At 36.8% G+C, this 24,980-nt stretch overlaps 1 protein-coding gene across 1 annotated transcript in view; it reads left to right on the top strand.

The window, feature by feature from the left end:
- Positions 1 to 23,118, top strand: part of Orb2 (cytoplasmic polyadenylation element-binding protein orb2) — a 146,528-nt gene extending 123,410 nt beyond the window's left edge. The window contains exons 4-8 of the mRNA XM_076393431.1: positions 15,064 to 15,372; positions 17,769 to 17,881; positions 19,557 to 19,949; positions 20,823 to 20,933; positions 22,907 to 23,118. Coding sequence (XP_076249546.1) covers positions 15,064 to 15,372; positions 17,769 to 17,881; positions 19,557 to 19,949; positions 20,823 to 20,933; positions 22,907 to 23,023 — 1,043 coding nt within the window. The 3' untranslated portion in view covers positions 23,024 to 23,118. The remainder of the gene's footprint in view (positions 1 to 15,063; positions 15,373 to 17,768; positions 17,882 to 19,556; positions 19,950 to 20,822; positions 20,934 to 22,906) is intronic.
- Positions 23,119 to 24,980: the final 1,862 nt, after the last annotated feature.

Genomic DNA, 24,980 nt, shown 5'->3' on the forward strand with positions numbered 1-24,980 from the left:
TTTCTTTTTGTAGGAATTTTTTCGTGCGTCACATCAACTGCACTTTGTGATTATTAGGAATGACTGTTATGGTTGGATATAATGTGATAATTAGAGTTTATTATAGAGAGTGAGGAATATTTTAAATATAGAGTAACTTGAGATACTTGCTTGCTATTTGGTTTTATTTTTTATTTGGAATTTGGTACGGGATTCTGCGTATTCAAGAGAGGTCAGGAGGATATGCTCTACTGTAATTTGGGAGTTAAAAATATCACGTTCGAGCATCAATTTTCGAGATGACACAAGAGTGTGTTAATTTGGAATGTTTTATTCTAGACTGTATATTTCGTTTAATTGTATCTGAATTATTTTTGAGTTTTATAATGGCGATATGCCTTTGGTTCCTTCTATCCAGGTTTATTTAGCATGTTTCAGTCTGGTTGTGAAAGTGGTTCTAATTTTCTTAGACTCGCATTGAATTTGAATTCGCTTTAACTTGAATTCGTCCTAAACTGCTCTGATCTCCTTGAGTCTATTTAGATTTAGTCCAGTTCGGTCTAAGCTGCACCAACTCTCCTGAACCTGCTCCAGCCTTTCCAAATTTGCTTTAGCTCGCTTGGATCTACTCCAACTTTCTTGGACTGTTTTTGACCCGTGTCAGCTCTCTAAAATTCTCTCTAGTTCACAAGAACCTCTTTTCTAATGCTTAGCTCGTATTATGGACTCACAGCATTTATACTATTTTAATTTTTAATATTCAGTAGCGAAAGTAACCATAAATAACTCTCACAGATTGATAAATTAAAAAGTTATGAATTTTCAGTGCATTATAACTAATATTGTATAGGTACATTTTCTAACAGAATAACAGTGATCCTATTACATTATATTGTAATTAATAGTATAGCTAACTAGTTGAAGGTCAAATTGGTTTTATTTTTATGACGTACCTCTTCCTTTTTTCATTTCTCTCTTCATCTCTCTTTCACAGCACTAGAAGAATTGTATTATCAAAGAAGCACTACAATTAGAGTACAGTATTGCTGTCATATAAACTTGGTAGCACACTTACATTTCCTTCAGACTGTTCTTTCATTTTACTTGTCCCTTGCATTTGAGAGTAAATATAAGCACTAGTGCTTAAATGGGTCTTAGAAATAATGAGTTTCTTTTATTCTCCAAGCTCCTAGCTGAGTTAAAATTGTAAGCTTGTTTCGAAGAAATAGGTATTATAATAAGGATTTGCAGTATAGAAACGTTTCCAATTAGAATCTGATTAGACCCAAAGAAGATAAACAGGTGATCATTTTAAATAATTTTACAAGAAAGAACTCGAATAATGATTGCTTGCATTGCTTGAACTAGTTAACTTCATGGTCAAACGTTTTATCTAAATATTTGACAGTATAGGCTACTTTAACCAACTTCGAAGAAAAATTGTGTTGAATTTATGAATACGCAAACCAACATTCATTAAGAATTCTGTAGAGTATAGTAGATCTAGAAGATTTCTTTGAAAAATGTGGGGGCACAAAATGTTGCCTAATTTAAATACAGGGCCGCTCATAGTTATTCAAACGATCTTACGTATAGGCAAGGGCTGTATTTTTTTACGAATTGTGTCGATCAATACTGTCACTTTTCGTTCAGACTTCTTAACCTATAGGACAAATAAATTTCCATTAATAAGTTCGATAGAAAAACTCAAGAAAGGAATGGTACTTCTTTTGCTGTCACAATGCTTCAGCACAATACAGTTCGTAAAAGGTCTAGCATGAATATTTATGTCAGCTGTATTTGCATGGGAACTGTATTCGCCTTTATAAATAGATGTTTACAGTAACAAAATTATTCGTAATTACGAGCTACAGAGGCTAATAACATTCTGTAACCAGGTAGCGATAATAATCGACAAATTAAATATTCTCAAATAATTTTAGAATACGTTTCATTCTTTTCATATTTATACAATATCGTAACAATGCGAAACGTATTTTATTTTTCAAGAATTATGTTAATCATGCAGGAACTAAGTATACGATTAGAATAGGTAATATTAGAATACATTATCGTTGGAATAGTTGCGAGTAGTGCTGTACAGGATGCATAAAAATCATAACCAGTATGTATTTTTAAGAATGATTAGAATGATGAAATTTTCAACCGATTAATTCTCAGTTAATATCTATATTAATTTTCATTTCTTTTTCCTAAATGTCAAGGTTCACATTAACTCAACTATTAAATAATTTTGTGTAATGTTTCTCACATAAACATCTACTGATCCAAAGGTGTAGACTCACTCCTAAAATTATTGACCATTATTTTTTATGCCATCTGTGCATCTAGTGAATTAGAAAACATGGAATATACATAGAAAACACAATCCTCAGGGGTGCAATCGTTAAAGCTGAACATACTGAATATTCTGTGACCCCACGATAAAATGTTGGTCGGGAAACCGTTCTCCATTCTAATCCCTACAGTTGGGAGAAGGAAGGTTGTCGTTATTAGTGTTGACAGACGATGTTGAACCTATCGCCCGAGAACTTCCCCTGGGTCGAGGTCGAAGGTTTAGGTCGTTATCACATTAACCGCATAAAGCGCAATAACCCGATTTCAAATGCAGTATATCCTCGATTTTTGTCCCCTCTGAAAAGTTTCGAAACTTTCATATCGATATCTCTCTCATTTTCTGAGGGGAATATACATATACATCAAATGGGTAACTGTTCACATCCATGTATCAGTAATAAGCAATAATGCGCATTCTTTACTACTTGTATAAAAAAATTAAATTTTTGTCCGTTTTTTTTTCATCATTCACATAGACCTTTAGTGGTATTTATTCGTGACATCGTTTCATTACAGACAAAACCAAACGTGATTTAATTTGGCCACTCTTGAATTTCACTTATAATTGTTATTGAATATTAAATATTAGTTTTAATGAATTAATGTGGAATATTTTCAAAAAGTACGATGAATGTCCAACGAACATTTTGTCGTAAAATTATATCAAGTATAATCACTGATGAAAATTAATTATTGATTCGTATGTACATGTATTGAATTTTACTTTTAGTAACATGCCTGAATATTTGATTTAACTATTTACGGTATTTAATTAATCATCGTAAAAAATCTTTTATCTCCTAATTATAATATTGTAATAATTATTATAATGATCCCTAGTATTCACCTAATGCTTAATTACGAAAGTACTCTTCAGACATTATAAAATAACAACGATCTAAAAACTATTCAAATATCAAGCACATTAAACTTCAGTAAGTACATCCATCACTTGAATTTCTGTAAAACTTACTTCGCCTAAAAATTGCTACTCAAAAACCTAAATGTTCTGTCTATATAGATTTGATAAAGTGTGACCACTGAGAAAATCTTAGAAAGTACAATCAGCTAAAAGATACCTACCCTTCTAATAAAAACTCATCGCCAATTTGACAAACCACAGAACTGAATTCTGGATCTCTGAAATGCTAATCATAGGTTGGGTAGGACAAATCATAGGCTACGTTGGGTAGCAATTCATTTGTGTTAGGGCACAGGCGTATCTTTTGACCAGCTATACGTGATTGTGCAGAGCTAGTAAAGTTGCACCTGAGGCACACGTTAACATGATAGACTCTACAAAGAACTAGTATAAAAAACCGTTCCTAAGCCTTTCATGGGCGCTTGAGCTGCTAGCAAAACAATCATCATCAGAAAGGTGAAGAACTTGGACCTCTATTATATTCACGAAGACACTACAGTATTGTCTCAGTACAAGTTCACTCATAATCAGTTACAAGCATAAGTAATGTTAGAAACTCATTTCTAAGATAAGTTTGCTTAGCATAAATTTGAATTTGTCTCTTCGAAGTGGAGAACAAGATAAATCGAAAGAATAACTCCAAGCGATCTTGTTTCGAGACAACACTGTACACTTAGCTTAGACGAATCTAGCCTCATCGATACTCCCTATCTCTTACTCAGGAGTCATTGAATAACAGAAAAAAAGAGAGATAGAAAATGTCATGGCAGCCAACTCCATTTGAGTTAGCCGTATCTATATTTCGTGTATATAGATCTATCTATCTATATTTCGTATATTTAATGTAACATGAGCATAAAAAATTCGATCAAGGGAACCCAAATCTCCATCACGCAACCTTTGTTTACCGCTTGCCAGGGCCGTTTGTTTGCGAAATCACGATTAAACAACAGGTACAATGCAAGAAGGTTGCATTCATTCGCGATGGGGGAAGAGGTACGTCGCGGAAAGGGATTGAATGAAATGGAAACTAATAAACGGACGAGCGTCAAGAGCGTTGGGTTTACTGGCTGTGAATCTCCATTGTCCGTTGTTACGTCGTATCCGGTTGGCTTGCCGTGTTTGGCCAACAAAAGAAGCGTACGCGCGCTAGCTTCGAAGAATGACGCATTCCTGGGTTAATTAACGCTCGAGCAGGGAACGTGAACGCGGGGTAATTAGACTAAGAAAGCGATGCTGCGCCGCGGTATCTTCGGATCGGAATGTAGCCGCGTTTACAACGGGAAACCTTGTAACACCACGCCTGGCGATTGTCCCGCGAACTTATTTGCTGGATCTCGTCCCGCGATCGCTCTCGCGAGGATGGCGTCGCGAAACGATCTCCTCCGCGGTTCGCGACTCGATTACGCAGCGTCAGGTGTTACGTCGGCTGCGATTCTGGGACGGTTCAGGGTTACTGTTTGTTTACGGGATCGCGATGACAAATCGTTCCGTAATCACCGTCTCTCGGTTTAATCGCAAGTAAAGTGAATCTTTACGAAAACTAGGCTGGAAGGTTGGGAACTTACCAAGTGGAGGCTCGTGATTGACTCACAGGGTGCTTTGAGTACGGTAATGGGGAACTAGAAGTTATGTGTTCGCTTTGTTGTGGAATAACCATCTAAGTTATGCAATTTACAGAAGAATGTTTGGTATTTGAATATTAACGCTTTACCTATTAACACAATATCTGGGTCGTAGTCAACAATATCAGTATTAATTGCTTTTCTCCAAATAGTGTGTTACAAACAGGCTTTCGGTAGTTACATTAATAAAGATTAATAGGGAGACACAAGTGTTTGAATAAAGAAGTTTTCGATAACAGGACGATCAGTTTTGTGATACTGAGTTCTTTCTGAGTTAGTTACAGTTGTTTCTATTATTTTTGTATTTCAAGTTAGTTATTATTGTTATTTAACAGTAATCAAAATATACAACTTAAACAACTTTTTATTTGAGACTCTCAAAATCTAAAGATTATTAAAAGAATAAAATTTTGTTCATTCTCCTAGCAAACTGGTGTAGGTATGTCCTACTATTGTATTAATTTGTTCTATTATTATTTCATTTTAATAGTTTCAGTGATAGACGAAGACTTCAATCTTTAATTATTGGGCGACAAAGAGAATTTTCTCCAGACTTTGGACCTTTCGAGAACAGGAATGACTAATACTGAAAAAAGTGAATAAATTGGGTCGACTGGATAAAGCTCATTAAATGGATTCTATTTTAATCTTAACTAACAAAACATTCGTCATCTAATACAGTTAAAAACAAAATAGAGAGTTACTTTTTCTCTGAAAGTTACTTGTTGGAACCTCGAATTTTGGCTCATCCTGTACGCCTGAAGGGTACATAAGCCTGAAGCATAAAAGTTACTTCGGCATCGTTCATTCTCGAAGGTTAAGTAAATCTCGTCTACGTGCAGGCAAAGCATCGCCCCTCAGTTTCTTTGCACACCGCTTTCAGCCGCTTTTACCTTTCGTCAGAACGCATTTTTTTTTTATTCACCGGATCCTCTTCTTTTACTCCGAAAGTTTAACTCTGGTTGCTTCTGGTTCGCGCTTGCTAGGTAAAAGAGAGGCTAAAGGTGGGCAGGAACGAGGAACTATGGAGCTCCACTCGAAACCCCTATAGTCTTGGTACTTTTTAGTCAGTTTTCTCGCCACTGCATCCTGCCTCTTATCGATTTAACGCGTGCTTAACTCAAACCCTCCCTCCTTCAAATTGTTCAACTATTCCTTGACCTCTCGAAACTATTCTCCTAAATATATAATACACAGAGGACTTGGTCTTTCGGGTCGTTTACTTACTTTAACCCTATTACAGCGATTAGGTTCTTCACTCTCAATTTTTTTGGAAACTTCTCTAATTTCTTTTTCCAGTCTTCAGGTCTTCCAATGACAATTGAAAGTGTCCTAAAACACGAATCATGCTGTGGAGTGACGTTGCATTATTGTTGTTAAAATGACATGACTCATTTGATAACTAGGGGAGCAGTCAAAGCTTCAGTATACTGTTTTATCATATTTCAGCGTTTTTCAATCGCACTAAACGTGAGTCAGGGTTACAAGCCACCCTAAACCAGAGTATAAAAGAAGAATCGAAGAACAAGGTTGAAAAGAGGAGAAGCACAGCATGGACTGTACTTGTTTCCCCTAATTTGCGTGACATTGCCCTGCTATTTCCCTGTTGGCCCAACAAGCGTGTCCTGTTCGTGTCGCGTATCCCTTGAAAGTTCTGTTCGTGTCGCGTATCCCTCGAAAGTTCTGTTCGAAAACGAGAGGCCTTACCCTCGACCGAGTCGATCGAAGCTTCTGCTGGGGTCGGCGGATGATTAACGAGAAATCGAGGCCCGGGTCACGAGGAAGGAGAATTTAGGGCCTAAAGCCTTCTAATCGATACGAGCACCGCGTGCCAGTCATGTTTGGCTCTGAGGATGAAACTTTATATGGCGAACCGTAATCTCACCCCTGGGACATATACGCGGATTAAACCTCGTTTCGCTCTTGCATCGAAGAATTCCACGCTTGGATGGACTTTAATTGTGGTGAATATGAAAGTGGGGCCTTAATCGTATTAGGTGTCGGATACTGTTTTCAGGTATTTCGATTTTCGTGTTTGTATATGGAAGAAAAGGTGTCTGAGAATTTGAAATAAAAATGTTGAACGTGAAAGGAATAGTAAGGCGATGAGGAATATTTTTTGAGAGACATATCAAGTCCCATAGGATCCCATAATTCTGCACAATACTTATTAGCCAGTCGTTGAGTAGATAGTAAAATTAAGAATAATACTGTCTTTTTTGTGATAGCAAAATTCCACAAAGAATTTGTAGAAAAAGACGATTTGTGTCTTGTGATAGGTTAAATGACTTACAGTTAATACCAAAGTTTACAGATGATTACATTAATAATGTTGATATTGGGTTATTTGAAAGTTGAAATTAAATATTCTATTATTTAAATAACAATTGAAATAATGATTTATTTATAAAAACAAGTATTAATATTAAGAGAATTAATCTGTCACTTATGACGGATCACATATTCTGTCATTTCACATAGGTGAATTAACAGATCTATCGATGGCTTAATGCACAAGCGTTGTATATACACTTTTGGTCAAGTTTGTGATTTTATAATGTAAAATCTATTTATAATATGAAATGTCAAACTTGACCAAATGTGAACATACAACGTTTTTGCATTAAGCCATCGATATCTATTCATATTTAATAATTTATTACTATATTTACCTAATTGTGACTAATTGTAAGTAACATTCCTTTTCCTGGTATTCAGTTTCTATTATTAGATACATATCAAGAGTTTTAAACTATTCATGAACACTTGTCAATATGCACAGTAACGAATCAAAAAATAAATTAATTATTAGTATTTCCAAAAGTCTAGCAGCGAGAAACTAGCAAACTTAAAGACTACTAATTAAAAACAACTAACTAAAGGCTACTGTCATAAATAAACAAACAGATTTCCATTTAACGAAATAGAACCACCGCTATTAAGTGGCTTTACTTGTTTACAATTATTTTAAAAATGTGCTTTCACAGTATTATAAATTAGATCAATATAACACAAAGTAGTCAAAGAAATACGATTTTCACATTTTCACTTCAGGCCACTTTCACAGCTATCGACACGATTGACAATTCTTCATGGTTTCGGGAGGGTCGGTGGGAAACCATAAAATTGGGGATATCTCGCTTTCTTTCACCAGACGCACTCGCAGTCTGTCAAGCGCAATCAAGCGATTGAAATCCATCGAATCCCTGTATATAATTGCAATGTATGTTCACGATAAGATATCAATGGTGCGATCGTTCGAAGATAAACACGATTGGTCACCGTTTTCTTTGCACAGTCGAATGGGATCGACTATACCCTCCCCTCGACCATTATTTTTACATTTCCACGAGACAAAAGGGGTGTTTCTAGAATTGTGAACGACGTACATCGAATCGATCGCGTAGCCAGTAAATGTAACGTTTGCAAGTATCGACGTGACCTATATCGAGCACCGTCGACCGACATTATTCCGATTCGTCCTAAAAATAAACGACACGAGGCAATAGTCGATCGCCGTCTGCCCAATCATCGCCAAGTGCTAAATAACGAAGGCTCGTCGTTGATCCGCGACTTGCCTTGAATATCTAATTACGCGTCTCACAATCAGTTCGTGCGTTTCACTCGACAGATGGGTCGGCGGAATGATCGCCGATCGCATATTGTTAGTCGCGTGGAAAGTTTGCGGTTGATCAGTCGCTACCAATGACTCCATTCTGCCATGACTTATTGGTCATCGACGCTGTGGACTAATACGATACGTCCTATCTGCTAATGCAAATATGTACATATTTCGAAAAGTACGTTTTAATGGGGAAAAATGCTTTTTAATGAATCACAGAAATTTATGAGGGTGATAATATACAGAGTGAAGTTCGCCAAGTGAAGGTTACGTAGATCCTTTTCAAGTGGAATATTTATTTGTCTGCAAGGATAGTAGTGAGAGGAATATAATCGTTCTATTTTGTATATGAATTTAATGATGGATTTGTAACTTGGAGAACTGGTTAAATTTTCCAACTGGTTAAGTGGTTAAAGAAATGATAATGATAGTAATACAGGGAAATATTTTCTAGAAACTTCATTTTCTGTGTTTGTTCGTTAGCAGTTTTTACAACTCGAAATTATTTCAATTTGTAAGCCCGCACCGAGCAATGCAAATATTGCAAAATTAAAAGTATTCAGCATGCAAATTTCAATCATATCTTAACAAATTTGCATTGAAATCTCATTTCCATCGAATAAATATGGAATATTGTTTACATTAAACTTAATCATACATCACGCGTATCTCATATTTTTAGAATAATAATAATAAAGGAAAGCAGAAGCGGTCAGAAACACATTCTAAAGCGAAGTATAAAATGAAAGAACTAGAAAAGAACGTTTACTACCACTATAAATATTAATAATCATTTCTGATCATTTAAGAGTAGGACGTATTCACGAAAAAAGCTAACCAAATCCAAAAAATTTTTTATTACTCACATAAATCTATGTGTCATCTTCAATTTGTTATCGAAAAAAATGCGAAAATAATAATTAAATCATAATTTACTTCTACTGATCACTTAAATCATATCTCACTACCAGCTACTGGAATTTCACGTATCAGAATCGGTAACAATTATTTACTTATTTAATATATTGCAACCAATTGTTATCAAAATGAGTTTCACATAGGTATTTAAATACTAAATTGCTCAGGAATTGGATTCTAATTAGCAACTGGGCCCTTGAGAGTAACCCACCCCGCTTAAACAATACCACACAGTATGCTTCATACGATGAGACGACTGCCGAGAAAAGTAATCAGAAGAAACCGCACAGATTCTTCACGATCGATGCCTTGGCAGGAGTTAGGTGCGCGCAGTGATTGATGGGAAATCGCGAACCGGGAGCTGTTGGAAGCTCGAGGACCGGGCTGCCAGTAATCGATAGTGCACCGCCAGCGGGCAAAATCGAATGGGTAGTCGAGCGAACGAAGGTGCTAGTACCTCGCTTTCTCGTGCGAATTCGCTTCAGAGGAAGCGTGTTTCGAAGAGCTGATTGAAACGGTACAGCGAACGGCAGATCCCCCCAACGATAGGCACATTTTAATTCCAGACATTTCTCGCCCAGCGATCGATGTGAAATGTTCGAAACTATCGATCTTACGTAACGAAGTTCAAACCTGAGGCTCGAGTCATTTTTCGCGTGACGCCTCGTCTTTGGACGTTTTATCTCGTGAACTTCAAACTCACGTAGAGCCGATAAAGATAATACTTCCTACATTTTTATCGCGCTTCCAGTAATCACTAGCCGCGGAGATTCTTCAAAAGCTGAACCTTAAATTACTGGAGCCATGATTCATAGAATAGCATTAACAGAAAATTTGAAGGAAATGATTTATTTGATCTTTGTTAGGGGATATTAGAAATGTATTCTTTCTTCTTCCTAAATTCTCTGTACATTCACTTATGTATTTGTTCACGCAGGGTTATTAAATTCATGATTATGATTCTAAAGTAAATTTAATTTTTGTATTGAGATTGAAATTGGTGAAATGGGATGTATAAAAATATGTCAAAGTAGTTTTTACAATTAACTAATATTCTTTAAGTTACTGTAGTTTAAAGTAACTTCTATAGTTCTCTATAAATGTACTATGATGTATGGAAGTATTTAAAAATATGATTGTCAATTACGTCATTTGCGAATCACTCCTTATACACATAATGTATTCTTAATTCAGTTGTTATTCCATTCCAATGCACGCTGAATACTGAAAACTCGTGTTGTGAAGTTGCACGAGGTTAGAAATGATAAATAAGATTATGAGCTCGTGAAAGTGTTAGTGGTCTGTCAATCTTCATTTTTTCCTCAATATTTTTTAAAGTTTATAATTTCCTCTCGGAGAGAATTTCTTTTAGTCTAGACAGCAATTTTGTCTAGACTAAAGCAATTTTATCAACTAAAAATCAATTACAGACTGAGTCATTCTTTTTCTGCCCAATAGATAAGAAGACAATTGATATACCTATAAAATTGTGTTAAGTCTGTAACTGATCCTTACTAAACTGACAAAATTGTCATTCGTCTTCACCTAGGCGTAAATTAACTCGAAACAATCGTTTTCGCTTTAAAAAAGAAGGGCTGCATCATCAGGTATAAGAACAAGAAACTCACTATTTAAATATCAGGTGATTTTCGATCAGAAGGCACCTAGAATCAATGCAGAATTATAAGGACTCTATCACATCTTGCCGTTTGAAGATCCACCAAAATTGTCACAACTCGAGACAAAGCTTAATTTTGAATTACTGAAAAATAGAAAAATATTTTTCAACCCTGTCTGTAGATCCCATTTCTCTCTCAACTATAATAATCCACAAACGGGAATTTCTCTGATCGTGTCCCAGGCCATTTGTCGCGTTTCTCCTCGCGTCGACCTACTGCATCGATGATCGCCTGCGATGGAACGGATTCCGAATCCATCTCACGCTGAGCGACAGCGAGCGATACGCATAAATGGCCCGATCCCCGTCGCTCTTCCTTCTCCCGTCGTGACAATCGGATCGAACGAGCGTCATCGTCGTTTTCATCTTTGCCGATGTCTCGTTTCGCAGCATCCCATTCCCATTCTCGCTTTCATCGACCGTTTTATATCGTCGAAAGCGACTCTTACGCCACGCAAATTTGCAAGAGCGAAGTGGGCCTCCTAAGAAGACGAAGAAATCGCGCTAACAACTTGTAGAGTTCATGTATTCGAGCGGGAATACTGATTCAGAATAGTGATAATAGTAACGAGTATATGTGTATTATAAACGTTGTTTGCTTTCTGTGCTTAAATTAAGGAAGACAGATGAGCGTTGTGTAAACCGAGGGGCTAGCAAGGATCATTAATTAACTTACTCTACTAACAGTATTATCAGTGTCAATGTGTGCAGAAAATGCTCGCGTTACACGATTTCATTTCAAAAGGGTTAAAAAATAGAGAAAGTTGAAAATATTTGAAGGGTCCACTGGAACAAGGAAGAATGTCTAATTTTAACATTTCTTAGAAAATGAGAATTTAGTTTTGAATATACTGTCATTACTTCATATTTTCTCAGACACCAAGATAAAATATCAATACTACCCCTGGCAAAAAGTTTTCGATTAAACGCAACAATATGCAATTATTTAAAAATAGGTCCACAATATATATGTTTACACAGTGCATATCACACGTAATTCCCTAAAGTTATTCGTCTGATTTTTTAATTTACACCTGTCCTAAGACTCTCTAGGTCAAAAAATAAAATGGGTATCTCGTATGCTTACCCTGTCCTCCATGCATAGTTTAAACAACAGTAACGATGATAGTGTAATGAAAATCTATTACTAGTACATTGTACGCTAGTAGTACAGTATATACGTATGTATGTATTGTCACTACAATTGACCTTGTAAAAAGTCCATTCAAGTGATGTTTGATTTCCAAACAACTATTTTCCCACATTAATTTCATCACCTGCTTTATAGCTACTAACAATGACTGTAATGTCGATGACTTAATGGCACAAACTTGTAAACCCTTTTTATAGTCAAGTTTGAGACTTTATATTATAAATAGGTTTTATATTATAAATAGATTTTATATTACATCTCAAACTTGACCAAAAATGGAGATACATTTGTGCATTAAGCCATCAATATAAAATTCAGCATTTTATCCCAACGTGTAAAAAATTACAAACTGGTCCATTTTCTTCACAATACTTCGAAAATCGAATAAGACAAAACAAATCAAATAACTACAAAAGAACGTGAAATTCAGATTTTTGCATTTCTGGATAATTTTGAACATTTTGGATCTTGTTTTAGTGCAAAATAGTAGTAATATAATTTTAGTAGACACTAGAATTACAAATCTTTAATCATGTATCAAAATTGCAAGTTTTTGAAGAAGCACATAATTTATAGAAATATCATTTATTTACATACTCCTCTAATTTTATTTAGCATTAACTGGCAGAAAAATAATATTTGGAAAGAACAAAATGTACGTAAAAAATAATCTTACTCGTCATTTTGACGACATTGATAGTTCTAGTATGAAATATCCGCATGAACGAAAATTCGCTTATATTTGCGCGTATTCCAGCCATCGAGGCAGGATTTTCTCGATCAGCGACAAGAGAAACGAAATAACTGGTGGGAGCCGCGTGACGTGCTGTCACAATCGAAAAAAGGTGAGCGTCGAGAGGTCAGGCTTGACTGTTTCGCAAAAGCGGCGGCGACTGCTTCCGCTCGGTTGTTTATACGCCTGCTCCGTTTTCTGTTTTCCCTTAACGACAGCGAGAAACAAGCAGTCACGTTTCCGCGTGTTCTTGGATTCTCGTTAGCGAAACGAAGATACGAACTGTAATGGCGACGTTTATCAGAAGAGCGAGGTTCCCCATTAGGAGGAGATACAGTGAGTTTTTCGCGAGCCCAGTCAAAACTTATCCCAAAACCTCCGCGTCGACTTCCCTCCTTACTATTCTCGGTTTTGTCCCGAGTCTCGCGGGTATGTTCACTTTACTTCCACCTTTGCTCTGTCTTCCAACCCTGTCTACGATATGTGCGCATACGTTCTGAAAAAATCGTTCATTTGCATATTGCAAGGCCAGATTTGTGAACGCAGGATACATGAGATATTTATTGATCGTGGTTTTCCTATGATCAGTGAGAATTTTGAGGAAAAAGTATACAGTGGTTGTCGCTGTAGTGAACATGTCACAATTAAAAGATTGATGGGTGTTTTCATGTTGAAGCCCGATTATAAATAAGGCGATGAATAATTGTTTGAGGAAACTGTAGTGCGTTGTAATTTTCCGTATATGTTTAAAATATATTCTGGAATTTTATTGATTAATAATGTTGTATATTGATTGAGATATTTAAATTTTTATTAACATTTGGAGCTCTGGTTATAGAAGAAATTGGTTTTGAAGGTACTATAGTGGTTAGTATTTTGAAATTTTTATTATAAATTTGAATACATTTGAATATCTTTTTGGAATTTTTTTTTACTGTTAATATAGTATAATAATTAAAATATTTAAGGTTTCTTTGAGCCTTGTCTCTGCATATGATTGTTACGAATGTGATCGTTAAGCTCATTTAAAAGAGATAGTTTTAACAAATTATTAATCTAGACACATATGTATATCCTTTATACTATGGTTCAATTAAAATATTAGTTTCTGAATTTTTTGTACGTCATATAATTTTTAGGTATGTAAAGCATTTAATTTACCAATAACCAAAACAGTCTATATCATGTAATCACTTCTTTGAATCATACATTTTAAGTAAATTTGACAATGCAGAAAAATCTATACTGAAAATTTCGAAATATAACACTAATTTTTTCAGAAAAAATTCTCTTTGTAACCATTGCTCCAAATGGTAAGAAATTCTACAAATCTCAATCGCAACACAATAATATTAATTTAAAAAATCTGTTTCTTAATTAAAAATAAAAATTTTAAATGCTACGAGTCATAGTTTCTTCAGAAAAGAATTCTCTTGAAATCGTTGCTCCAAATGCAAAAATCTCCTTTCTGTTTTTTTAATGAGTAACATTCCCAATATTCCAGCAGACGTTATTATATTTAAATACTTAATTTAAACCAACTTTACAGACACATAGCTAATTTACAATAATTTTAAGTAACTAATTTATATATCTTTCTTTTATTTAACATAAATTGCCCACAGAAATTGCAGACTTCCACCTACACATAAACAGTCATAAAGATCAGATCTCGTTTGCTCCTCTGCTAATAAGACAAAACTGATTATTGTCACATATATATTATAACACATAAACAATACAAAACCCTATAGCTAAATCATAACCGATGCATCACACAAATGAGATAGCAACAACAAACACCTTACTTAATTGATACACGTAGACGAACTCTAAAAAAGATTCATAAGACAAAGAGGTCCATCAACTTACGATCACCGAGGGTTCGGTCGATCACCATTTTCGGAGCGAACACCAGTTAAAACGTTATGTAAAAACCCGCCACGCTTTCTCGGAGTCGCGATACGTCACACGCAGCGATGTACCGTGCATTCTTGCTAAGAGAAACCCAGTTCGCTTGAACACCGTGACGATAGCATAGATTCGATTCAAGCGAGAAAATCGTTCGTTTTCAGGCAAATCACCGTTCTTCCCGAGCCTGGAGGAGCAGAGCGGAACACTGCTGGAGGACCCGAACGCGCCGAGCCAGTTGGACGGCGTCGGTGTTGGCGTCGGCGGAGGCGTCGGCGTCGGTGGAGGTGTCGGCGTCGGTGTCGGGGTCGGCGTTGGCGTGGGCGTCGGCGTCGGCAGCGGCATAACAGGCTCCCAGGCAGCGCCGCTGTCCTCGCCGAGTCGGAGCAGCCCCCACAGCCAAGGGAGCGAAACTGGGGAACGCTTTTCCAGGAAAGTGTTCGTCGGTGGATTGCCACCGGACATCGACGAGGGTACGTCCTCCTTTCTCTCCCTTTTCCACGTAATTCCTAACCTTTTCTCGCAACTAACGCGCGTCATTAGTTTCCGAGTTTGGGATGGACATTATCGAGAAAGTCGATAATATGCGCGTTATAAGCGCGTACCGCGGTAGAGAAAATTTGAGGTTGCGAGCTGAACGATGAAACGGAAACAGGTCTTGGAGATTGGCTCGGTAGGGGTTTCATTTGCTGAATTGTGTATTTAGCTCTTCTGGAGAGGAGTTTATTGAAGTTGGTAAATAAGAGAGGATTTTTTTGCACGGGGTAAAATGCTTCAATTACGAGGCGAGAGTTTTTTGTTTTTGTGCTTGAGAAATTTTATGGTTCGTATTTGTGCTGGTTATTATGAGAGTGGCCTAAGTCACGAAACCAAAAGAATTGAGATTTTCATTTAGTATTATGTCATATCAACTATACTTCCTTATTATGTACAATATTTTGCCAAGTTGTCGTGAGGTAAGCAATAAAATGCAGTTGTCATTTTCATTATTATCGGCTACAATTTTATGCTCATTCCGATAGAGGCGTAAATCATTTTTTTAGTTATAGTAGTTTAGTTTATATTTGGGAAAATAGTTTAGAATTGGAAAAATTGAATGATTTCATATCTGTGGCTTTAAGATAAAACGACGTCAATCAGATTTGAAGAATTTTTGAGTTTGCTTTAATTAAAGCGTAGAAGATAAAATTCGTATTGTTAGCAAGCGAAAATTGAAGAATATGAAATAGAATATAGGAAAAAACAATCCATAATATTACAGAATTTAGATATCAAATTTTATATGTAGATAACTTAAAAGTAAAATTAAGTGACATAATATATGCTGTATTAGTTTATAATTGCAAACATTAAAAATGAATCTATTAATTTTGCTCATAGCGGAAATATTTATACACAAACATAGAAAAAGAAGATATAATAACTTATTCCAAGTTTTATACAAATTGAGAGTAAATAAATTAACAATAGTAATGAAAGAAGGTAAAAAGGTAATAAACGTAAAATAAAAGCATATTATAATAAAAGGAATAATTTCTATAAAAAATTCCAAACAGATCAACAACTTTCTTATATTAATCATTCTTCTAAGATCTTTCACTTCCGTCACTTACATGTATCTACATAAAGTCCCGAGTAGGCGATACCAACTTCAATCTTTTCCTAGTCCTACATGTGTATCTCTTATCCAAGAAATAGTAGTATCACTTAAGGGGGTACTGGTACACAGTACTTTTATATCTTTTCACAACCTCAAAAGTACACTACCGCCATTTAGATATACATATAATCCATATGTATCAGTACTGTCCATGACTGGAACTTGTTCACTTCAACACATCATATTTTATCTTTGCGAATTATAATAAAATAGCAAAAGTAACGTAAGGTAAATGTCCCTGTAGCCGATCATGTCTCGGTACCTAACACTGACGCCAAGTTTATTTAATTTTAAGCTTAGATTCTTGTGTACCTAATGAACAACAAAAAATAGTACCATAAAATAATGTATTTAGCTACTGGGATGCAACTCAAGTATCGAGACATTTTTAAATGGTTCTTATTAATCTATACGGAAAAAAATGTTAAGCTGAAACTATTGAAGTCTTGTAGAATTTACAAAAGTACTCTTACAGGCTTGAATTTAACAGAGTCAGTAAGAATGAACTTTGTAAAGATTTAACAATGCTGCTCTTATTGCTGCTCTTATCTATAATAGATTCTACGAAAGTATATCCTGGTTAGACCTACTTAGGAAACTTTTACTAGATCTTTATGACCATTTTGTTCCATGTAGATGCACTCGAGCAACAATCTGTGAACAGTTTCGTCGGTTCTAAAGACTGACTACAGACTGAACAATCCTCCTTCTATCTAATGGATAAGAAGACAGTCGATAAATAAAATTCTGTTAAATCTCTAGTCGGCCTTCAGAACCGATAAAATTGTCGATCATTGTGCACCTAGGGTTTCCTAGAATATTTTACATGTTAAGCGTCCAGGTATTGGGACATTTATCTGAAAAGAATCCGATTTGCTCGTGAGTTCTCGCTTGGACAGCTCTGATATACACAGACACATCGTGCAAAGTCGACAAACTCGCGAAACGGGCTGAAATTCGTTCTCGTAGAGGATTCTGCAAACGCTCGAATCTAACAGACCATAGAGTTTCACTGGAACAGTTTCGTGAATTGTTCGACGCGTCATCAATTGAGAATCTGCCTGTACGTCACGATTTGTCGCGTCGTCGTTTCGAGCTCTTCTTCTACGTCTCTGGTGCTCGCCTCGACACGCTTCGGACGTGACAGCGGCCACGTTTCGATTTCAACCATCGATACTCGCCTCGTCAACTTTAATACTCTCATTACAGAGGAAATCAAAGCCAGTTTTCGCCGTTTCGGATCATTAGTCGTCGATTGGCCCCATAAAGCGGAGAGCAAATCCTACTTTCCACCAAAGGGCTACGCTTTCCTGCTTTTCCAGGTAATTTAGAAACCCGTTTTTCACATAGCTCGCTTTGTGATCACGGAAACAGTGCGACCGCGAATCAAATGCGCGGTTTCACATGTCGACCAAATGGTACGATGCACCGTATGAAATCTGTGGCAAACAAATGCATCAACGCTTTTAGGACGGTGATAAATTCTACGAAACGATGTCTATCGACGACGTTATGTTGCAGTTAATGAGGGCACTCTGTGTTTGAGGACTTTGCTTTTATTTTACTTTTTTATAAACATTAAAGTTATGAGTATAAGAAATTTACGTGCCCCTACTTGGTACACGAAGAGTATTATTATATTCGTTTAATAACTCGTTTTTGTTCGAGATGAAATCATTGGTCTTATAAAAAAGAAATAGAAAATAAAAAGAGATATAGTTGATGGGTTGTTTTTCTATTTAAATTGCAAATTTGAAACACTTTTGTGTGACTAACTTCTGATAATTCCCCTCAATAATCTTTTTATGGAAAGTATATAGTTATTAGCTTTTAAGAGATGCTTTCTGAAGAACCAATAAATTGTGTGGTATCTCTAATAATACGAAATATAAGTTATACACTTAGTCATTGAAGTTTCGTTCTGTTATCATTGACCTGTCAATGGATCACGCCGTCCTAACTGCGTTAATATTATACACGTTTTTCACTTGCTTTACACCTCTGTCGTAGATAAAATAAGTACTTGAAATTATTCGAACAATTTAATATTTGAATATTAGAACTGGCCAATTTACAATTTTGTCTTATACATTTAAGAAATAATAATATAAATCATGTTCTTAGAAAGTTTCAATTGATACTTTATTTGAAGCCTATAAAATACAATAAATAGTTACTATTCTACTTTTATAATAGAAAGGACAACTAGTTTTTAGGAAAAGAATGTAATAAAAATAAACCAGTACAAGAGAAAATATAATAATAAAGAAATTTTTAATACAATCAATTAAATTTTTTCTGACAAAAAAAACTGCATTGCTGGATTAATTAATGACAAATAATAGACCATTCTCGTATAGAGCAAATTGCAACTTCCACTAATAATTATGTTGTCAGTACCATATAAGAATTCCGTAAGATATCAGAACACTGTAATGGTCAAATAATATTTGAATATTTAAATATTCTAATACTATAAATGCTAGTCTTTACCCGTTAGAATCACTACAAAATATTCAAAAGCTCAAAAAATTTGACAAGTACCTACTGTTATCCAAAGAGCTATAGTAAGGTTGTAAAAGTAACAGAAATCTTCTAGTTTATACCTTGAAGTTGTTGGAAGAAGAAGATTGACACATTTTCTTTTAGATAAAAACCTCCGAATCCCACTCACAGGCATACGCACAATTTAACACGTTCTCAAGACCGAGCCCATTTGTTGACTCATACGACGCTTCTCCCCATTAGTCAAGAACCCACCATTTGGGTCATTTTTATACCTACAAGAGTAATGTCGGACACTAGGGACAGTCTTGTCAAAATATATCGGTCTCGAATGTGTTAAAGCGTTCCAAGCCTAACATTCACTCGAGATACAGTTAAACGATGAAAGCCACGCCGCGTTCCACATCTACCTCTTCCACTGAGAGTAGTCAGAGTCGGTTTTCTTCGTTAACCGCGTCACGTACGTCCTCACTCTCATCTGGTCTATTACAGGAGGAAGCGTCAGTGCAGCAGTTGATCGACGCGTGCATCCAAGACGAGGAAAAACTGTATCTGTGCGTGAGCTCGCCGACGACCAAGGATAAGCCAGTGCAAATTCGACCATGGCGGCTGAGCGACGCGGACTTCGTGTTGGACGCATCGATGCCGCTGGACCCACGGAAAACAGTGTTCGTCGGCGGTGTACCGCGACCATTGAAAGCTCTGGAGCTGGCGATGATCATGGATCGGCTTTATGGCGGCGTCTGCTACGCGGGTATCGATACCGACCCCGAGCTCAAGTATCCTAAAGGAGCTGGCAGGGTCGCCTTCAGTAACCAGCAAAGCTACATCGCTGCCATATCGGCCAGATTCGTTCAACTCCAGCACGGCGACATAGACAAAAGAGTAAGTTCATTGGTACCACGTGTGCTTTTTTGTCCTGTGCAAAAAAAGTCTCCCAGAATCAATTAGACCTGTAATCCTGTCAGGGAACTTTTTATTAGCAAAACGCTGTACATACAATCTCATGTATATCAAAGTATTAGGACACTATCTTCAATGAACTTCCCTTTTACGATATAAATAGTCAATATTGTCACTTATTTTTCGCCAATTCCAGTGTGAATATACACTTAGTGTTCTAATTGCACATGTGTAAATTATTTAATTATTTAAATCCTCGAAATACTCATAGGATGTATTTGTTGCATTTCGTTCTGAAATATTCAGTCATTTCTTTTTTAAATTCAGAGATGTTTTAAAAAGACAATTTAAAAGTATGTCAGTACATATAAAAATGAACAGCCAAGATGCCTAGAATTGTAAAAGCACTGATAGAAGCACATAACAGATATATGTACAGCTGGAAGACAATATAAATATTATTTAATGCCCTTGAAACAATATTTAAGGGATTACTTACTTACTGAATATCTAATGTGGTACGAAACAAAATTCTTAACCTTAACAATAAGTGCAATTCGTTATTGATTTTATAACTCTTTCCAAGTGCATATGTATGTATAATGTGACAAAGCAAAAGTCCTATACTTTTGGACGGAGGTTACTTATTGGACGTGATTCTGCCAGGAGTTGATTCTACATATAAAAGTGCTTTTCTTTTCGACATGTGTTTTATGTTGTCTAGAGTCTATAAAAGAATCCTTAATGGTTTAATTTATAGTTACTCTATACCCATTCTGTCAAGTATTTTGATGTACCATGTTACTAATTAATGGTTCACACATAATTAACATGGAGTTTCCTTTTGTTATTTAGGTCGAAGTCAAACCGTACGTTCTGGATGATCAGATGTGCGACGAATGTCAGGGACAACGTTGCGGAGGCAAATTCGCGCCATTCTTCTGCGCCAACGTCACCTGCTTACAGGTATGTAAACTCTTTCTTATTGAATATTGATTAATAGGATCAATATGATTTACGTTATGTAAATGGCCTGACAAAAAAAAAAGATGAGACTGATTTTCTAACTTAGGAATACGTATGAAGTAGGAAATCAATCATAAGTAGACTACGGATATTTATGCAAATTCATGTTCTTACATGTACGTCTAAAGAAGTGGAATCTAAATTGAGATTTCTTTTGTCTTGCAAAAATAATATTGAAGCATATGCTATGAATATTCTATACAATTTTGCAAATTATTGTTTTCTGTACTTTTTCATGTATTTGAGTTTCCTTTAAATATGCCGGTAATTATAAGAATCTAAGTAAGTAAAAAATGTAAAAAAGTTGAATTTATCACTTCTTGGGTGTTGCATGAATTTACATAACAAAATAAATTATAAATTCAACTTCTTTAGATTTTTTACTTAAACCACTTTCATATCCATTAGCCTAAATACATTAAATTCCGCAATGTAATTATAAGACACATTGCTTTTGAAGGTGGTCAAAACTGTCATAGTGTAATAAATTCCCGATTTATGATGTATTTCAGTAGAATTTTATTCATGTTAAAATATAAATGTGTGGTTTTTATATTACGTTAAAAATTAATAGGTTCTAAAAATAAATTAATGAACATGGTATTTCTCGTTCATGATGGACTTTGAGTAGCTTTCTAGAGAACAAAGCATCAATTAATAATACTGGAATTTCCAACTAAAAGCAATTTTTAACTAAATTAACGCTACTGCGATTAAATATCCTGTATAGTTTTAAACAATTTCGAAGAAGAAAATAAAATCAAATACGTCGTAGCTTGTTGACAGATTTATAGGAAATAAACTGCAAAGTATTTCCAAATAATAGTAGTATTATATACAGTAATGTATTACATCAGAAGATGACTATCTCGAAGTTGTTCATAATTAATACCATATCGGATGACACCACGTTGCGTGTAAGGATTGTAAACTATATATCGCTATATATATCTTGTTTCATTTAAGCAAACCTACAACTTTAAAAATTTCAATAAATTCGTTTGATAGTATTATCCTTTTTTATCGGATTATTTTAAAACCGGTGTTTTCTATTTATTCAGGGCTATTAGTTGGGTACTCGTTTAAAATTTTGATTGAAATCGTTTTAGTGGTTTGGGAAAAATGGATGATGTAGGTTCGCAATTTTCCACATGAATAGTACTTGGTTATGAATCCCCTCAAATTTGACTATAACATTAAATTGAATTGAATCGTTTTACCAGGTTCACATCAAAGAACCTATAATCTTGTCAACTAAACGAGAAAATCTGTAATTTTTTTATCTCTACAGAACTTTGCGTCTTCAAGTTAGCAATAGCAGTCTAGTCAGTTTCAGAGGACAGTCCCGACATTTTTGTGTCAGACCTGGTTTTACGTATCATAAATCCGCGAGAAAACTGTCAAAGATTAAAAATACAAAACTTTTAAGAATAACAGAAAGAATATTCCAGTTTAGAAAATTGCTTGAGCTCAGTATAGTAAAACATCTGTAAGATAGAGTTTGCTGAAAAATCTATTACAATAGGACCTTGATTAATCTGCTAATATCTAATTCGATATTAAAGTGTTCCTAGGATGCTCAATCTTCTAAATTTCGTTAGATCATCGTTAAATCTGAACCCTTATTGTTAATACATTGAATAATGGAAATTCTGGATAATAGAGAATACACATAATCAAGGTCCGACAAATCGGGGTTTTACTTTATTTAGAATTACAAACGATAATAAATTTACAGTGAATTTATTCCGAATTACAAGCGACAGTAAATTCAAAATATCCAAATTCAGTTAATTTGGATTTCCAAAAAATAAACTGAAAATTGCACATATTTGACAGTTTCCTCGCCCAGACGCCATGTTTCCTTATCTGGTGTGCACCTAAAAACGAAGCTCCTTAATTTGTAATTCCAGTACTACTGCGAGCACTGCTGGGCAACGATTCACTCTCGACCCGGTCGGGAGTTCCACAAGCCGCTGGTGAAGGAGGGTGCGGATCGTCCCCGAGCCGTGCCTTACCGCTGGTGTTAACCCCAGCTGCGTTGTCCCTAATTATCTCGAAACCCTAGCTAATTAACTACTACTTCTACGAACTACCCCTCCTCCACGAGAGACCCCATTCACCCACCCTCCCACGCCATCGCCAGCATCAGCCCCTCCCCCGGCCCGTCCGACAATCCGCCGCCTCACCCTTATCGCTTATCTTACCTACCGGAACACAGCCCAGAAACTATTACCACTATTCTACCCACTCGATCGTCAGTTCTACCACTACTCTATTACTACCACTATTATCGCTACTCTACTATTACTACTCTATCACTACTACCACACGATTACTATTCTACAAGATAACTTCTATCTCCACCGCTACTTGGACACTTTTACCGGTTACTCGATGAAGAAACCAGCCCGCCGTTGCCTGCCAGCCGGTCCTCTCGGCGCCGCAACGATCTCGGACCCCGCAACAGCCGATGCGCGTCTTGCACGAGCCAGAAGAAGAAGGCACGTCGACCATCGGGAGCGCCAGGAACGGAAACGGATGAAGCAAGAAGATGGCGGCGAGTCGGACGTCATGGAGTCCTCAAGCCCCATCGAGATAGAACCGAAGAGGCGAACAAAGGATCCCCAGTCGATCGTTCGTACCGTATATCATCTATCTGCCGCAGTGAATGGCCCTCGATCTTTGCCTGAATCGAGTCTGTAGCGTTAATTGCCGTATATCGAAACAACTCGCCGCTATCGGATGTCGAGAGGTCCAGTACTGTGATCCTAGGCAAGCCACGAGTTCCTCTAGCTGAGTCTAGCTTCTAGCTAAGTCCAGCTTCCAGCTCGTCGCTGCCTGGGGTCGCCTGTCACGAGTCAAAGCGCGGGGATCCGCGAGATTCCTCTTCTCCTTGCTCGTTCACTCGTGTCTCTCCTCGCCGCGCGTCAGAGGCAGAGTTTCTCGTTGATCGACCACGGAGAACGTGCTTCTCGCCTTTGCCACCGGCCAGTCTGCGATAACACAGAGATGTCAGTTCCTTGCTTCTCACTGCTCCTCTCTTTTGCTCGAGCGACTCGGCAAGAAACGGAGCGGCGAATTTTCCTTCTTCCACCAGGTGGCCAGTCCCCGATGATCGAACAGGCGTAGGTTGAGGAAGGAAAATCGGGGAACCACTTCTGTCACGAACTGCTGCCGTGCTGGTCGAGGATCCGCGCCTCTCGATCGTTTCGCGCTGTTGAAGACGATCGCGGGGGGCAAGATCCCGAATTGGTGATGGAAGCACGAGCTCCAGGCGAGAGACACTCGAAAACGAACGATAACGGTAAGAAAAAGCTAGCGAGTACCTGATATTGGCGCGAAACTGCGAGGTTCGAGATCGACGGGCGATGAAGGAGACGAGAAGGGAGAAGACGGTGAAGGAAAAGCGTCGCCGAGACACGAGCTGGTAGAGACGCGGAAAAGAGTGATATGAAAATAGAGACGCGAACCCGGGAGGCGAGCCGTTCGCGATTGAATGTTGAATAGATAATGAAAAAAAAAAAACATCCACGCTTCAAACCGCTGTGTATTAGGTAATTCTCTGTATCAGTCTTTAGCTACTAAGGACTTATCGAATATGTTACATAGGTGCGTTATATATGAATATATATATATTATATATATATATTATACATGCGTTTTTTCGCGTGGACAACGCGACTCGCGCTCGTAGGCAGAATATTTGGATGAGAGAGATGATTTTTTACTAATTAACTTATCCGAGTGCGAGGCGTAGAAGATTAATGAAAGGAGGAAAGAGTCATGGCCGAGAGAATGGGGGGAGAGAAAGAGGGAGGTTGGGCGGGAGAGTGCGAGAGAGTGAAAGGGGTACGAGAGAGGGAGGAAAGAGAGGAGAGGAACTCTAGGAAAATATGTGAGAGAGAAAGCACGAGAGAAAGAGAGAGTGCGTGAAACATATGGAGGGTCAAAAACGGACGATTCAAGTAAAAAAAAAAATCTCGA

Source organism: Calliopsis andreniformis, chromosome 3 (genome assembly GCF_051401765.1).
Source record: "Calliopsis andreniformis isolate RMS-2024a chromosome 3, iyCalAndr_principal, whole genome shotgun sequence".
In the NCBI taxonomy this organism is placed as follows: Eukaryota; Metazoa; Arthropoda; class Insecta; order Hymenoptera; family Andrenidae; genus Calliopsis; species Calliopsis andreniformis.